Source organism: Calonectris borealis, chromosome 7 (assembly GCF_964195595.1).
Source record: "Calonectris borealis chromosome 7, bCalBor7.hap1.2, whole genome shotgun sequence".
Classification (NCBI taxonomy): Eukaryota; Metazoa; Chordata; class Aves; order Procellariiformes; family Procellariidae; genus Calonectris; species Calonectris borealis.
The window spans coordinates 21,838,451-21,855,709 of NC_134318.1; the positions used below are offsets into that span (position 1 = coordinate 21,838,451).

The 17,259-nt window shown below is 47.3% G+C and overlaps 1 protein-coding gene across 1 annotated transcript; it reads left to right on the top strand.

Annotated features, from left to right (window-relative positions):
- The first annotated feature begins 13,404 nt into the window (after nt 1–13,404).
- On the top strand, nt 13,405–17,259 carry ELOVL3 (ELOVL fatty acid elongase 3). The gene is made up of 4 exons (XM_075155439.1): nt 13,405–13,517; nt 14,276–14,407; nt 16,098–16,249; nt 16,832–17,259. The coding sequence occupies exons 1-4, from the start codon at nt 13,405–13,407 to the stop codon at nt 17,251–17,253; spliced, it is 819 nt and encodes a 272-aa protein (XP_075011540.1). The 3' UTR covers nt 17,254–17,259.

Here is a 17,259-nt window from a genome sequence, read left to right on the forward strand (position 1 = left end):
ACAGTTTGTCAGGACTGTCCAGTAGCAAATGGAGCACCTATATTGTATGAAGAAGTTGAGTCTGATCAGGGAAGTTGTATTACAGTAAGCCTTGCACCAAATGGGTTGAAAAAACCCCCAAATGTCAAACCAAAGGCTTGAAGACTGTTCTCCTTTGCAGGTCATATGTTGCCAACCAAGGAATCCTCTGACTGTATCAGTTCAGAGCTGGATAAAGGAGCACGGGCTCTCGTTAGCAGGACTTTCCAAAGACGTTTCACGAGGCGTTCTCCAAAAAGCTGCAAAAAAGAAGGCAAGTAGCTGGCAGTGGTGAGCAAAGCTTTACCAGGGATCAAAATAGTCCCTGAGACAGAATCAAGTAGGATGAATGCTGATTTTTTTTTTTTTTTTTTTTTTAAAGGTAGAAATGAGCGCTTTCTGCTCTGTTACAGGAATAGCATTTTAGTCCCACTTCTGTAGCCAGCAGGTTTTGCAAAGCAAAGTGCTGAACTTTCATTTTGCTCTCTCAACTTTGCCTGGGATTGGCAACTAGAACAAGACTCTGCAGCCTTGATAGACTTCAACTGGAGGAAAGAGGTGATGTTTTGTGTGTGTCTGGTGTTGGTGTAACTTCTACTAACTGTAAGTTAGTGCCCCTGCTTCTCAGGGCTTTGGAGCAGGAGAATGATGGAGAGGGGCCAACACAGAGCCTTTGGCAAGGTCTGGCTGTGTGAATAACTCTGAGGATAATCTGTTTGGCTTAGCAAAGGAGAAGGTGCTTTGTGTGTTTGAAAATGCAGGGTGGAGAGCTCTTACACACCATAACCAACGTAGGCAACAACTCATGAGGACAATTTGGTTAATGCAATGTTGTTATTGTGCTGTGATTTATTTTACTCTTGTTTAAAGCACCAAACCTGTTCTGGCTGAGAAATTCTGAATGTTGTTTTGTGCAAAGTCTGTCTTTAATGAACAGTTCAGAAAACACAAATAGGTACAGGCATGAATGCTTATAGGTATTTTTTTAAATTCGGCCTGAGCTTTGACAGTTCTGTGATAAAGATGTAGCTGATCAGGTTGTTTAAAGGACACCTTCGATCTTAATCAGAAGTCCTTCAACAGGATTTTTGTACATGTCTTTGTTCAAGAACTTGTTAGGTAGTCAGACTGCTCTCCTTCAGCTTCTGAATTTTCAGCTGTGAAAACAGACACTGATGAATTAAATTGACAAATTCTTTGCCAATCTCAGGTTCTCTGGATTCTGCACATGTATTCAGCTGTTGTTTTCAGAACAAAGTTTGAAGACATAGCAACTCTAGGCAAAATCCCAGCTCCTCACTTAATGCACTTGTCTTAATCACTGTTTCCAAACACCAGTTGGCCTACTTACAGGCTTCAAAGACTAAAAGGTTTTGTAAATGGTACATGCTACCACAAAGCCAAGAAGAAAGCTCCTTAAAGGTGATTTTCATCAGTGGCATTTCAAATGGGATTTGTAACCCTTACCTTAGAGCTGTGATAGCATTCATCCGAAGGGTGATTGCAGATTATGACATCTTTGGGTTAATAGCTCTTGATGTCACCATCATTTTGTTTAACCCTTAGGACATTAGCTATCCCTTACGTTATTTTCTCTTTGGAGATGTTTCACAGTGGTAAGAGCAACTAGGTCAGAGAGCAAGATATAATTTGGAGCACTAGTAAGGACTCCAAGTAGTTCCTTCCGAGAGTCCTCATCCTCCCATTTAGTGGGTCTGCTTTGGTTTTGTCCTGTTCATGAAACGCCGTCTTGCCTGGCAGGGGGAAGGTGGTCCCGTCCAGCGTGTTCCCCAGAAACAGTCTTTTAGAGTACCTGTGCATCAAGGAGACAATGCTTTGGCTAGCTCTATGCAAAATTGTTCTAAAATGTCCAACTGTCTTGATCATCATACACATCTTTCAGAAGGACCATGCCAAAACACTGTACAGACATGAGGGCTGCTTCTCATGGCTGTATCTTGCCAGGGTAAAGAAGAGACATTACTGCTGAGCTGTGTCTCTTAATGACTGCCAGTCAAACGCCATTTGGGGAGCTGCAAGGAAGGACTATTTCCTCTGGTACTGTGAAGAATTTGAACCTCAACTGTTTGTATCAGCCTATTTGGGTGACTCTTGCAAGGAAATGCAGCTGACCTAAGACTGGGGAAGCAGGAGGAAGACGGATAGACTGCTTGCAAGGAGCAGGGGATCCTCTCTTCTCCCTGGGCCTGAGGGCCCTGCTTCTCCAGGGGAGGAGAGCTAACAGCTCAGGAGTCTCAGGAAGGAGCACAGCCAGCCTCCTGCCTGCTCTTGCTTTTGGGGAGTGAAGGGCTCTGCTCAGTGGGTGATGCCTCCCTGCGCTTTCGCGGGCTTTTGCTCCCCTCTAATGGCCAAAGAGCTGAGAGCCCCTTTGCTGGAGACCATGGCGTCATGGGCTCTGGTGACTGTGCTAGCAGACTTGTGAGGCACCGAGCCGACTTCAGCTCCAGGCAGGCTCGGGGGTTACCGAGCACTGCACTGAGCGGGGCGCCGGCATCTCCCCAGCTCTTCCTGCAGCTCCAGTTGCTGGGGTTTACCCCCCTTGTTTTCTGTTCCACCTCCCAAGAAACGCACGCGTGTCGTGGAGGCTGGGAGGAAGGGTTACAGCTGAACCTGGGAAAGAGGGGCAATGCAGGCAAATCGGCAAATCTGCGCAGATCTCGGAGTCTTCCCCGAGTCAGCGCCACCTCCTGCCTACGCCGCTAACTGAAGCTCTCTGCCTTTGGCGCCCGCGCTGCAGCTCTTCCCTCTCGTGGGAACAAGTTCTGCCCACTGCCTGGGTTTTACCTGAACCAGCTATAAACAGTCTTGCAGACTGGTGCTTATGAGGCCTCAATCTACGCAAAAATGCATGTGTTTGTGCGCTCAGAGCTTTGGCTTTCGAAGAGCTATGCTATTTATTGTGTTGCATTACCTGCTGTTGCCTTTTTTAAAAAAAGCTCTGCGCATGTTTGAAGTGCCAGAAAATGTAAATAATATCTCATTTTTTGTCAGCTGTTGCATCTAGAGATTATTACAGAATCATAGAACACTTTGGGTTGGAAGGCACCTTTACAGGTCATCTAGTCCAACCCCCCTGCCATGGGCAGGGACATCTTCAACTAGATCAGGTTGCTCAGAGCCCCGTCCAACCTGACCTTGAATGTTTCCAGGGATGGGGCATCTACCACCTCTCTGGGCAACCTGTGCCAGTGTTTCACCACTTATGTTGGCATAAGCTTTGCATTAGCTGAATGTAAGCCTAACAGGCCAGGGTAATTCCTCCAGCATCTTCTGTTGATCTCTTTGCTGCAATATGTGTTAAACCTAGGTTGCTTTCCAAAGTTAGGGAGTCATCCAGAAAAGAAAGTTTGTTTCCTTACCCTTACCATTTTTTCCCACCTCTTAAACCTACTTAAACCAAACTGCAGTATGTGTAACAAAATCATGGCTTGCCTGCCATGCCACCTCTGTTGGCGTCGAAAGGGTTAAAAGATATTTTGATCAAGAGCACAAGGATTGTTCTTTGTTTTCATAGTGTGGTCAGCGTGGTGGAGAAGCTGCCCCTGGCAGGGCCCACGTATGATACCATATTCTCTGCAGTTGAGAGGCACATATGGAATCAGGGCGTTATCCTAAGCTTTAATGAAAGCTTGCAGTGCTTGTGCAAGGAGATCCCTCCATGGCTTCCACTGTGCTCTGGTGTGTAAACCACAAGTAAGTATGACAAGCTGATTCGGAGGTGGTTATGTGCCATCTTGGCCTGCTCGCCCTTGCCTCCTGTGCAGAAAACCGGCTATCCTCTGCACTGGTGGGGACAGCAGCGTAGTTCAGACCAGCGTGGGTCTGTCCGAGCGAGGCTGGCTTTGTGTGCACTCTCTCTTGTCCTGCAGAGACTATCAGGGCTCTCTTATTTAAGGCCAGCCTCAACTGGCATATCCTACCTGGAATTAAAATAAATAAATAAAATAATTTTAAAAAATCAACTATTTTGCCACCTTATTTCCGCACCCCCACCTGTGTGGAGCAGGTAGGTAATTGGTCACAGTACAGCTACAGAGTCAGCTAGGTGAAGACCTTCGTGGCCACACTGCCCGTCCCCCATGCTGATAACATTTTGCCACTGTCCTAGTTAGTGTAGCTGCTTTCTTGTCTCCCCCTACCCATCCGCTGTGTTCCAGTCCTTCTGCAGACTGCTCTGTACAGCTCTTCTTGCTACAGAAGTGATTGATCTGTGAGGCCAAGGAGCCAGAGGTGCTTGTTGTTGTTTACCTTTCCCAAAGCTTAGTTTTTGTTAATTTATCTGTGAGATTCTTAGGAAAGAGATTACCTACTCTATTTTCCTAGAAACCACTTCCTGCGCTTTGGATCCTACCAGGATTTGCCATGTTGTTACTCGTCCTGGATGGTACCTGGAGTCTTTCACAAACACCTACGTAGGTGCTCTTCAGACCTGGTGAAAGTCAAACGTGCTATCTACCAGCAAAGTAGTCAATTTGATGCTTACTGTCCTGATACAGGGAATTGTTTAAGACTCGGGGTATAAAATGTGATATTTGGGCAAAAATAAATTTTCTTGTAATCTTGTCCACAGGGCAAGTGAGACTATAGCTGATGCTCAGTCACCGTATCAGAAACTAGTCCTCGCTCCACATGTGCTGGTGAAAAAGTGGATCTTCACCAGAAAACTGAAACTTTTGTTGCAAATAAAATTTAAGCTTTAAATGAGCATTTAATGTATTTAGGGCTACCGCAAGTAAGATTTATTTCTGGAATGCTGTAGAAGCAATCTAATGGGAAACCCCCTCTCCAGAAGGATCCACAGCCTTATTTCATGCTCCTCACGAAATCATTTTTTTTCTTTCAGGTCCTACCTAGCCATCATGGGCTCAGATTAAAGGGTTGGAGCCTTCTGCTCCATAGGGTCTCTGTCTCCTCCCCACCCATCTGGAGGACGGAAGGATAAAGTCCCTCCCTCCCACTGACTCAGGATTGCAACCCTGATGTTCCTGAATGAGAACAGTTATGTGTGAAGTGTTGCTGGGGCTCTGCTTCCTCACGTGCAGCAGCTAAGCTCTCTGCAACTCACTGGCATGTGTGGAAATAAGCTCAGCTGTTTATTTACAAATCACTTAGATGTCTACATTGCATGTCAGCTTCTCAACCATCCTGAGTCCCACAGTGGTTCTGAGTACAGTGCCAGTGCGCAGGCACTGGACTCGGCAGCTGTCCGCGTGCTAGGGAGCGCAGGCAGGTGTATTCGGTATCAGGGAGGAAAGAGGGTAATGGGAATGTAGCAGCTGTATCTGGATTGCTCAGGTGAGCTTTCAGTCTGTCAAAGAGAAAGCCCTGCCTTACTAGGCAAGACAGGTATCTCAGAGGATGCTGAGGGCCTCATCCCTGCTGTCCGCTTCTGTTCTCGCATCTGTTGCTCTTGTTCCCTTCTGCCAAGGAGGCACCTGGGGAGGGCTGCCAGCTGCCTGCTCAGGTAGTGCCAAACAGCTGCAGCCACAAGCTCCTCCGGCATCTTAATTGAACATGCCACCACCTAAGAGACGGACGGACAGACCTGCTCTAGGAGAGGTGTGGTTCTTGTTCATGTGGCATGAAGCAATTTCAAAATGAAAAATTTCACTACTGATCCCAGGACTAGGTTAAGAATAAGAAATTATGCCAACATCAGCACCTTTTCTACTCAGCTAATCCAACTCACCCTTCCATCTCCCAAGGGATATTTAGAGACTTTTCCTCTTGCAATATGGTATCTTACATAAAGGAGGTCTTGTTTAACAATTGCTAAAGCATAGGTCAAACAAGCAGGTATTTTGTACTTACAGTCCATCAAGCAGCTAACCACTGTACTCCATCTAAGAATGACCAATCCACAGGGAACATGCAGGCAACGGAGTCAGCAACAGTGAAACCACTGTCCAGAGCATGGGGAGGGATAAATTTATAAGTGTCCAACATGGCTTTGCCACTGAATAATGAGACTGAATGTCAACCTGTGTGCATTTAGAAGCTGGAGCAAAAAATAACCTGCTTGTGTTACTGGGCTGTCTGTGTTCTGCTCTTATCCTTGGCTTTACTGGTGGCTGCAGCTAGTCTTTCAGCATGTAGAGGCTCTTGCAACAGATGAAAGTTGCCTTCAGCACATACCTGTGCTGTTGGTGTTCTGCTTGGTGATGCTACTGCCCAAAGTGGGGGATGAAAGAGGAAAGACAAGTGGCCCGACCTTTCCAGACAGGTCTCTAACTCATGCTGGATGGCTGCTGAGCTGCAGAGACTGCAGGTGGGAATGTGAGATCTTCAAACACTTGTTGCTCTCTACAATTTCTTTTTTGTGTGTCTACTAATGCAATCTTTTTGTGTGCATTTTTCACATGCTGGCTGATTCCTATTATAAATTCTGTTCTGTAAAAGTCTGTTGCTGAAACAAAAATGACATTTTCTCTGATCATTTGTAGGTCATGACCATGCCACTCTGGCTGTAAAACTGCTGTAACCTACAGCAGAGTCTTTCTAGGAAGTCTTTGCTTAGCCCAGGGAACAAGCTTCCCTGTACCTACAGGAATTCCCCTTTGAGAGTACTTGACCGTAGTCAGAGATCGATAGTAAAGGTATTAATAGTTCACAATTAATAAATTAGAAAAGTGTCTGCTGATAAGCAGGGAAGTGTATGTTATGATACACTATTAGGGATGGAGGGTGTAATCTTGGAAATACTCTTCCTTGGGTAATATGTTAAAGAAAGTTGCCATTTTGTGTTACATGGCAGGAATGGTAGAATGAAAAAAAGCCTTACCCTTTTTTCCTCAAGTTTTAAGAAACTACAGGAAACAGACTCAGAAATCACCACACCTGAAGCATAACCTTGACCCTGCACTAGTGTGACTTCAAGGCATCTACTCACAACACGCTCCATGGTCAATAAGACTGGATCTGTGTCATGGTTTAACCCCAGCTGGCAACTAAACACCATAGAGCCGTTCGCTCACTCCCCCCCTGCCTCCGGTGAGATGGGAAAGAGAATCGGAAGAGTAAAAGTGAGAAAACTCATGGGTTGAGATAAGAACAGTTTAGTAATTGAAATAAAATAAAGTAAAATAGTAGTAGTAGTAGTAATAATAATAATAATAATAAAAAAGAATATACAAGCAAGTGATGCACGATGCAATCGCTCGCCACCCACCAACCAATACCCAGCCAGTCCCCGAGCAGCGATCGCTGCCCCCCGGACAACTCTCCCCAGCTTATACACTGAGCACGACGTCATGTGGTTTGGAATGTCCCTTTCACCAGTTTGGGTCAGTTGTTCTGGCTATGCTCCCTCCCAGCTTCTTGTGCACCTGGCGAGCATGGGAAGCTGAAAAGTCCTTGAGTAGTGTAAACACTACTTAGCAACAACTAAAACATCAGTGTGTTATCAACATTCTTCTCATACTAAATCTAAAACACAGCACTATACCAGCAACTTGGAAGAGAATTAACTCTATCCCAGCCGAAACCAGGACAGTATCCACCCCTTATTCTGTACCATCTATGTCATGCCCAGGTCTCACACTTTCCAATACATTCCAATTAATCACCACCACTTTTCCTGTCTTTTGGTATATACACACAGATATCATTCCCTTAGTCTATGGGCCATCCCTCTAAAACATCCATTGAGTTCACTTAGTCCATGACTTTGGGCTCCATCTGTCATAACAGTCCTTCAGGGCAGGAGAGATGGTGTGTGGTGTTGGATTGGTGCATGTTAAAGCCAGTTCTGGTTCCATCACCGCTGCACTTTGCTCGGTTTCATCAAAGTTCATTCTTCATTAATCTGGGTGATTCTTACTGTAATACCTTTGATATGACATATAGCAACCATAGAAGTGATGGCAGACAGTATTATATAGCAATTAACATCATACAATTCAGTTCATTGGCTATTTTCACCCAAAATCAAATCCCCTTGAGGTATACATCGGGCTTCGCCATCATTTCACATTACCCAGGTCCTTGAGCAAAAGCAATCCCATGAATGGGTTTTCCTTTGCCCGAGGCACGAGTAACCCAAACTGTCTTCCCCAGCACATTTTTTATGTGCACTACAGGGACTTCAACTCCCTCTACAGTACCTAAAAGTTTTAATTGGGCAGGGGCAGCTCGATTAGCAGATCCCCTAGTGTTGACTAACCGGGTGACCTTTGCTAAATGTGTATCCCAATGTTTAAATGTCCCAGCACCCATTGCTCTCAGTGCAGTCTTTAGCGGTCCACTGTACCATTCGATTTTCCCAGAGGCTGGTGCATGGTAGGGGATGTGATAGACCCACTCAATGCCATGCTCTTTGGCCCAGGCGTCTATGAGGATGTTTTGGAAATGAGTCCTGTTGTCTGACTCAATTCTTTGTGGGGTGCCATGTTGCCATAGGACTTGCTTTTCAAGACGCGGGATAGAGTTCCAGGCAGTGGCATGGGGCTGGGATATGCTTCCAGCCATCCAGTGGTGGCTTCCACCGTGGTAAGTACATAGTGCTTGCCTTGGCGGGTTTGTGGGAGTGTGATATAATCAATCTGCCAAGCCTCCCCATATTTATATTTCAACCATTGTCCTCCATACCAGAGAGGCTTTACTTGCTTGGCTTGCTTGATTGCAGCGCACGTTTCGCATTCATGGATAACCTGTGCAATAGCGTCCATGGTCAAGTCCACCCCTCGATCACAAGCCCAACTATATGTTGCATCTCTTCCTTGATGGCCTGAAGTGTCATCACTCATTATAGCCCACTGAGATATAAATAATTCACCCTTATGTTGCCAGTCCAGAGCTACCCGAGCCACCTCAATCTTAGCAGCCTGGTCCACCTGCTGGTTGTTTTGATGTCCTTCAGTGGCCCGACTCTTCGGTACATAAGCATCTACATGACATACTTTTACAACCAGATTCTCTACCCGGGCAGCAATATCTTGCCACAATGCAGCAGCCCAGATGGGTTTACCCCCAATTTTCCTGGAAGAACCCCCTTTTGTGATTGTTTTTCCTTGCAACTCATGGACCCGTGCCTTTAGGGTCGAGGTAGATTTTCCATCCCACTTCCTCATGTCCCCTCCGTGGTCACACAGGGTGTGGCCTGTGGTGTGTATCCACTATGTCCTCTCTCTTGAGCAGAGGAACACTTATCCCTAATGGCTGAGATACTGGTCCACACAGGTGGGGAGTAGGACATATCCTCTTTGAATCGCTGGAACTCCCAGGACAGTTTCTCCACAGCTGAGACACAGGCCCATAGGGAGGAAGAGAGACTTTCTTCATACTGCCGGAGTTGGCCAGCCCATTTATCCACCATTTGTTCCTCTCCGTCTTTCCAGGTCATTACTGCCAATGAGTTGGCGTATGACGATGGTGCACTCTATACAAACTTCCGCCACATGGATCGTGTGCACTTGACTTCATCTGGATCTTTGGATAACTGCTCGTTGTTCAGCTCATCATAAACCACCTCCAGCACGCCTAATTCTCTCAGGTACTGGAAACATCTCTCCATAGTGGCCCACTTGCCTGCATGACATATAACGTCTTTCTTGAAGGGATACCTTTCCTTCATGCCTGACAGGAATTGCTTCCAGAGGCTGAGGGCTTGTGCCCCTTGTCCAATCGCTTTGTCAATGCCCCCTTCCCTAGAGAGGGATCCCAGCTGCTTGGCTTCCCTACCCTCTCATTCCAGGCTACTGGCCCCGTTATCCCAGCATCGGAGCAGCCAGGTGACAATGTGCTCGCCTGGACGACAGCTGAAGTCTTTTCGCAGATCTCGCAGCTCTCTCAGGGATAGGGATCGGGTGGTTGCCATCTCATTTACGGGTTCTGCCTCCTCCTCCTCCTGTTCTCGTGATGGCCCTGGTTCATCTTCATCCCTTACTAAACGAGCTGATTTTCTTGTGTATTTCTTCTTATGTATAGGGGTGACTGATACCGGCACGGGTTGATTCTTCCCCCTGAGGGTTCTGAATAGTGTTGAACAGGGCTCGGTAGGCATGGGCCAGGCCCCAGCACATTGCAATGATTTGTGTCTCTCTGGAGTTGCCAGGGTGACAACATACTTTTTCCAAATATTTTAATGGTTTTTCAGGATTCTGCACTTGTTCAGGGGTGAACTTCCAAAACACTGGAGGTGCCCACTGTCCTAGGTACTTGCCCATACTATCCGACATACCCTGCCACTCATAACTATCCAGCCTTGGGGCAGATCTCTGGATGATATTCTCAAAGTGCTTATTAACCTTGGACAAAACCGAAACAATATTCCCAAGAAATACCAATAGAAGTATCTTAACTACCCAGGGATGTTCAAGATACTGAAAAGTTGTTGTAACGAAGGAAGAAACATCATAGAAGAAAGTAACGAAGGTGCCATTCTGTATTTCCTCCATAAAAAAACCTCTCAGACGAAGAGGTATAATTGCTAATTGTCTCCATGAGGTAAAATCCAAAGCACGGTAATGGCTTCAGTACAAAACTCAAATACCAGATTACGCTCAAGGCCAGTGTTTTAATAACAAATCTCCCAGGCAAAACATCACTAATCACTGCAGAGCACAGCAAACTGCAAAATCTAACACCAATCTTTAACATGTTGTCGTGGTTTAACCTGGTAGGCAACCAAATACCACGCAGCTGCTCGCTCACTCCCCCCCCCCCCCCCCCCCGTGGGACGGGGAGAGAATCGGAAGGGTAAGAGTGAGAAAAACTTGTGGGTTGAGATAAAGACAGTTTAATAGAGCAGAAAAGGGAAAATAATAATAATAATAATAATAATAATAATAATAATAATAATAATAATGATAGAATATACAAAATGAGTGATGCACAATGCAATTGCTCGCCCCCCACGCTGACTGATAACCAAGTAGCGATTGCTACTTCCTGGAACACGCCTACCATTCATATACTGAGCGTGACGTCACATGGTATGGAATAGCCTGTTGGCCAGCTGGGCCAGCTGTCCTGGCTGTGCTCCCTCCCAACGCTTGGGGTTTTTTTTGTTTGTTTTTGTTTTTAAGCTGAATGTCCTTGACTAGCAGGGTACTTAGCAACAACTGAAAACATCAGTGTGTTATCAACATTCTTCTCATACTAAATCCAAAACACAGCAGTAGGAAGAAATTTAACTCTATCCCAGCCGAAACCAGGACATACGTACAGCAAAAAAAAGAGTATGGTGCAGATCAGATAAACTAATATCGAGAACAGATGAATCAATATTGTGACCAGCAACTGCTAACAGATATAAATTCCTTAATACGCTCTGGTTAATCTGTTGGTATCTCAAAGCGTTCATGCCCCACGTTGGGCACCAAAAAGGACTGTTGTGATTTAACCCCAGCTGGCAACTGAACACCACAGAGCCGCTCGCTCACTCCCCCCTGCCTCCGGTGAGATGGGAAAGAGAATCGGAAGAGTAAAAGTGAGAAAACTCATGGGTTGAGATAAGAACAGTTTAGTAATTGAAATAAAATAAAGTAAAATAGTAGTAGTAGTAGTAGTAGTAGTAGTAGTAGTAGTAGTAGTAGTAGTAGTAGTAATAATAATAATAATAATAATAATAATAATAATAATAATAACAAAAAGAATATACAAGCAAGTGATGCACGATGCAATTGCTCACCACCCACCAACCGATACCCAGCCAGTCCCCGAGCAGCGATCGCTGCCCCCCGGACAACTCTCCCCAGCTTATACACTGAGCACGACGTCATGTGGTTTGGAATGTCCCTTTCACCAGTTTGGGTCAGCTGTCCTGGCTATGCCCCCTCCCAGTTTCTTGTGCACCTGGCGAGCATGGGAAGCTGAAAAGTCCTTGAGTAGTGTAAACACTACTTAGCAACAACTAAAACATCAGTGTGTTATCAACATTCTTCTCATACTAAATCTAAAACACAGCACTATACCAGCAACTTGGAAGAGAATTAACTCTATCCCAGCCGAAACCAGGACAATCTAGTAACGTTCCCTTTTCAACTCAAAGAGGAGCCTTTTAGAAATGTGCAACTGCAATCTCATAGCCCACACTCCCTTTGAGGATGATTAAGGTCACTGCTGTTAGAGGGAAATGATCTTGGAGTGACCTATGTGGAGTGGAGGAGTGTAAAGGATGCAGTGATTCCAGCTTAGGCCCTGTGTAGCACCAAATTAATGGACAGCAATTTCTGCTTTGTCCTTTCATGTCACACACTAGCAAAGGCTTTTCTTCTGAAAATGGTAGTATAACCTCCTCCCAAAAAATTTTTTTTTTTTTTTTTACCAGGGCAGCTAAAGATTGCAGTGCAGGAAAACTCAGCAAAGCATTGGAGCTTGGTTCTGCCAAGGATGGAAGCAGGAGGGGTACGGGAAGAGTGATGGGGAGGAGACTGTGCAGTCCTCGAGCTGCAGTCCTCCGGTCAGGACGGGACCTCCTGGGAGCTGGCAACACTAAGGTGAGAGCTGTGCAAGGCACAGTGGGAGCCCATGCTACGTACAGGGTGTTCTTCCTATGCAGGGTATGGCAAAACCATTGCTGTTAAGAAATGTATAGGCTGGCCTTCCTGGAGAAACTTGCAAGTGCTCTGGAAAATGGGGAGTATAAGTCAGGGATGGTATAAAAATCACCAGGGGATTGTCATTGCCACATGTCAGACTCTTTCCTGATCATCTCCCAACGCTGCCTTGTAGAATACAGAGCAAATGTACAGATGGACAGATGTTTGCCTCCTGTTTGAAGAGGCAGCAGTTAAGCAGGTGACGTGTACAGGTGCAGTGATGTCTGCATAAGGCAAAACCCTCCCCAAGTCTGTGAGCTTTGTAGGATATTCCTGTTGGACATGTGTAAAGACATGATACTTGGGTGAAATACCAAGTTGAGTGAAGCAACTGGCGGGTGCAATGAGATTTGCGGTGTTCAGGGGATTTTGACTATGCCGTAGCCATTTTCAGCTGCAGGAACTCAAGTAGCAGATTACCCAGAGCCCGTCTAGTCTCCGGCAGCAGGGGCCAGATGCTTCAGTCTACAGTAAGGAAGACGCAACAGCTAACCGCAGCGGGGGTAAGGGTATTTTTGCCTGCTGTTGATGACAGTGTTGGAAACACCCTGCCCATCTACTGGGGGGGAGCTGGGCTGGATGGGGCTGGTACCCAGCGGGTGGCAGGACCCCCCCCCCCAGCCCGACGGGGCGACCGAAGCCTCCCCCTCGTGCCCACCGCCCGAAGGTGGGGCGGTGGGCACGGAGGGGGAGGCTCCGGTCGCCCCGTCGGGCCGGGCGGCTCCCGGTCCCGCCCCCCGGTGCGATGCCGGGGCGGAGCGCAGCCCCGGGACTGTATCTGCCGCTGCGGGGTCGGGGAGCGGCTCGTTTCGGCTCGCTCCCAGGGATGCTCGATATGGAGCTGAGCCTTGACCCGTCAGAGCTGCAGCCGCTGGGGGAGTACGACTTCGAGAGGAACTTCAACGACCGGGAAGCTAGGGAATGGATGAGGGAGAATTGGTGAGAGGAGAGGAAGTTGCGGCTCCGGTGCATCCCGGACCCCGCGTAGCCCCGTCGGGTCCTGCTGTTTCTAGCGGAGTGGGCATGGGGTCCTCAGCCCCGAGGAGGAGGAGGTTGGGGGATTCTGGTTGCAGCAATGGTGCAGGTTCTGGCTGCACGCCTGCGGTTGTTGGGGAAGGGCTGCGGCAGCGCATCGGGCAGAGCAAACAGTGGTCAAGGTCATGCTGCAGTGCGTAGGGAGGTTATGATGGGGCAAGAGGGCAAGGAGCAGCCATGGACGGCCACCACAGCCCTTGCACCAGCAAACAGGGCGCTCAGCCCTGCTGTGCTGCCCTAAAGCCTTGGAAAGGAGTGGGGCATAACACATGGCTCTTGAGCCTCTAGCTTTCTGGTGCAACTAGCCTCTTTAGGCAAAGAGCATCCTCTGCCTGTAGGATCTCGTGTAAGCAGATAAAATACATTGATGTCTTTGCTCGGGATCCTGCTCACAGGTTACCAGATCCCGCCTCACCCCATCAAGGTCCTGTGGAAATCTCCACGATGTAAGAGCTTGCTTTCTTTTCTGCAGTCCCCAGGGTTTTTCCTCACCAGCTCTGCTCACTGTCACGGTCGGCTTCTTGTGACCAAGCCCCACCTTAATATGAGAATGGGAGATCTTTTGTTTCTTGGTGAGAGTGCTCTGCTGGGGCTACAGAAGTCCGGCTGGAAACAGGTCAGTCTGCGTCTTTCCCTGACTGCTCCCTCTCCTCTACTTGCAGGCACAAGTCTTTATTTTTTGCTGTGGCTTACGTGATCCTGATCTTTGGAATCCAGCATTTCATGAAGGAACGGAAAGGCTACAAACTGCGTATACCACTGACCCTGTGGTCCCTCAGTCTGGCCTTATTCAGGTAAGAGCCTTTGCTAAAGCCAGAGACAGCTGTAGACGTTCCCTCAGGACTGGATTGATCTGGGTATCCACTATGTCATTAAGGTAATAAATATTTTCTTCCCTTTGGAGGCCCTTTCCCATAAGGGAAAGTGAGCTGCTCATACAGGTCATTGGTTCCCCACCAGAAATACTCCAGCAAGTCAAATGAGTTGCAGAAGGACCGCTGGGGACTGTGCTTGAAAATCATTAGCGAGTAGATTTGAATGTGAAGTCTGCAAGAGCAGAGATCCTCGTTCAAAGGGTGCCTGACAATTATAAGTTTGATTTGAAGTCTATTACTCTTAAAAATGGAGATTTCCCCCCACCACCACCTTTTTCTAATCCTGTTGTGTAGAAGGTGGAGAAAACCCTGGTATGCTCACAGAAGCACCTTTCTTACTGTAAATCTAAAGAAGAGCATGAAAGAGGCTGGGAGGTCCTCTCTGGCCATTGCATAAACTGGTTGAACGTATCAAATCAATCACCAGTCCTTGGGTTGTCTTTCCAGTATGCTTTGATATAGGGGAAAAAAGAAAAAAGTATGAGTAGTTGCAATGGCAGGAGAATGATGGTACAAAGACAGGGTTATTTTGCTGCCCATTTTTTAGAGACACCTTTTAAAAACAGCCTGGTACTACTGCCAGGTTCTAGCTCTGATTTTTTTTTTTCCCCCAGCCATGCAAGGTGTGAAAATCAATCTAAAATATCTGTTTTCAAACTGTCCAGTCTTACGGTACTGGTTTCCTGCAGTGACAGTGAGAATGGTTCAGCCCGAGCTCTGTAATTAAACAAGTAGATGTCAATTTTCCAACATTCCCCTCACCTCCACACCTTTTCAGTCTGTTTGGTGGGAGAGACCAAAACTAAACTACTGCCTCTGTAACTCCAGAGGAGCGTCTCTGCCTGCGTGCACAAACTGGCTTTGGTCAAGCCTAAGGGACACTGGTTGCCCTCAGTGAGGGTAGGGCATGGCAGTGGTCTGTAAAATCACAAGTTGTGGAAGAGGGGGATCCAGGGGATGACTGTTCACAGCTGATTCAGAGACATTCTTCATGCGAATGAAATGTACAGGTTGATAAGAAAGAAAAAGGGATGTTTCTTCTCATAAGCTGTAGGAACTGCCTGCCACAGGAGGTTGTAAATGCTCCCTGGGCATGCACTGTTGGTCCTTGTCAGGAGATGGGACACCAGGACAATTGTCCCCTTTTCTGACCAGACATGGCAGCTCTTACTCTTGAGTGCCTCTTCAAGCAGTGGAAGCAGAGAGTGTAACGAGAGAGCATTCTTTGCTGCTCATACCTTGGCTGCTGCCATCCTCCAGGAGCTGCCGCATGGAGCCAGGCAAGCCAAAGGGCCATGTTGGTGACTCACAACCTACTTACTCCTTGTGCCTTGCTGTTCTGGTGTGAGCAGCAGCCCTTCTCTGCTTTGTCTTGCAGAAATATGTGTGTTTGAAATCCTGGCCAAGAGGTCTTGGGCAAGCCTGTGCCCAGCAAACAGGGGGCTGAAACCTGCTTGGAAGTCTAAGAAGACAATAGTTTGTTTAGATGTCCCTGAGACTGCCCTGGGCATCGAGGAGGAGTTAGCTGAGCATTCCTGCGTGCAGAGCTGTCAGAGGCTCAGGTGGGGCCCTGGGCACAGTGTTCAGCTCTCCTCTGGTTTTATTGCAGTGCCATTGGGGCCCATCGGATGTGGAAGCATATGGCCTTCATCCTTTCTACCAAGGGATTTAAGCAATCTGTGTGTAGTCAATCTGTCTACGTCCACCCTGTCTCCAAGCTTTGGGGCTATTTATTTGCGCTGAGCAAGCTCCTGGAACTGGGTGAGTCTGAAACTTCTCCTTATCCTGTGCGTTCATAACTCCTTTGCTTTTACAGGTTTTTTTTACAGGTATCTGTCCAAATGTTATTTGGAGAACAGGGCTGTCTAGCCTTGCACGTGTCACTCATTTTCTCGCTCCCTGTTGCTCAACATGCTCTCTCTCCACGGGGTTGCAGCCTGACGTTATTGCTCTGGTTTGATTCCCAGGCCAGTGCCTGGACTACGCAATTCTGCACTGGGATGACTGCGGCGAGGGGGCGGCAGGCAGGCAGGCAGGGGAGGGCTGGGCTTTCCACTCATTTTCCATCCAAGAAACTACAGAAGAGCTGGTCTGAAGTGCTGTGCAGGTAGAGCTAGGTAAGCAAGCCTGGGGCAAGGGGCTCTTGTACCACAAACGTGCCAGCAGGTAGGCTCCTACATGGGCTTTATCGATACAGACGATTCCAATGGGAACCTAGGTTTTGGTGGTATCAAGCCACATCATGGCTTCAGCACTGCAGCTCGCTCATTCTGCCTCACATGAAAACTTGCCTAACTGCTGTCCTTTTACCTGACTAACAATGCACCTCTCCCCCAACCCAAGGTGACACCATGTTCATTGTTCTCCGGAAAAAGAAGCTCATCTTCCTCCACTGGTACCACCACGTTACCACGCTGATCGTCACCTGGCATGGCTATAAGGATATGGTGGCTGGTGGCGGCTGGCTTGCAGTCTTGAACTTCAGTGTCCATGCTGTCATGTACTCCTACTATGCCATGCGAGCTGTAGGCTTCCAGGTACCCCGCTTCTTTGCCATGGCAATCACCTTTTTACAGATGCTGCAAATGCTGGCATTAATAATATTGAATGTCTTGATCATCTTCTGGATGGAGGATAAAGTCTGCCACACCACCTGGACAACTGTTTTCCTTTCATCTGTGTTGTATCTCAGTTTCCTGGTGCTCTTCTGCAACTACTTCTTCAAGACTTATCTGAGGAGCACCCAGAAATCAAAGAGGGAATAAAACCAG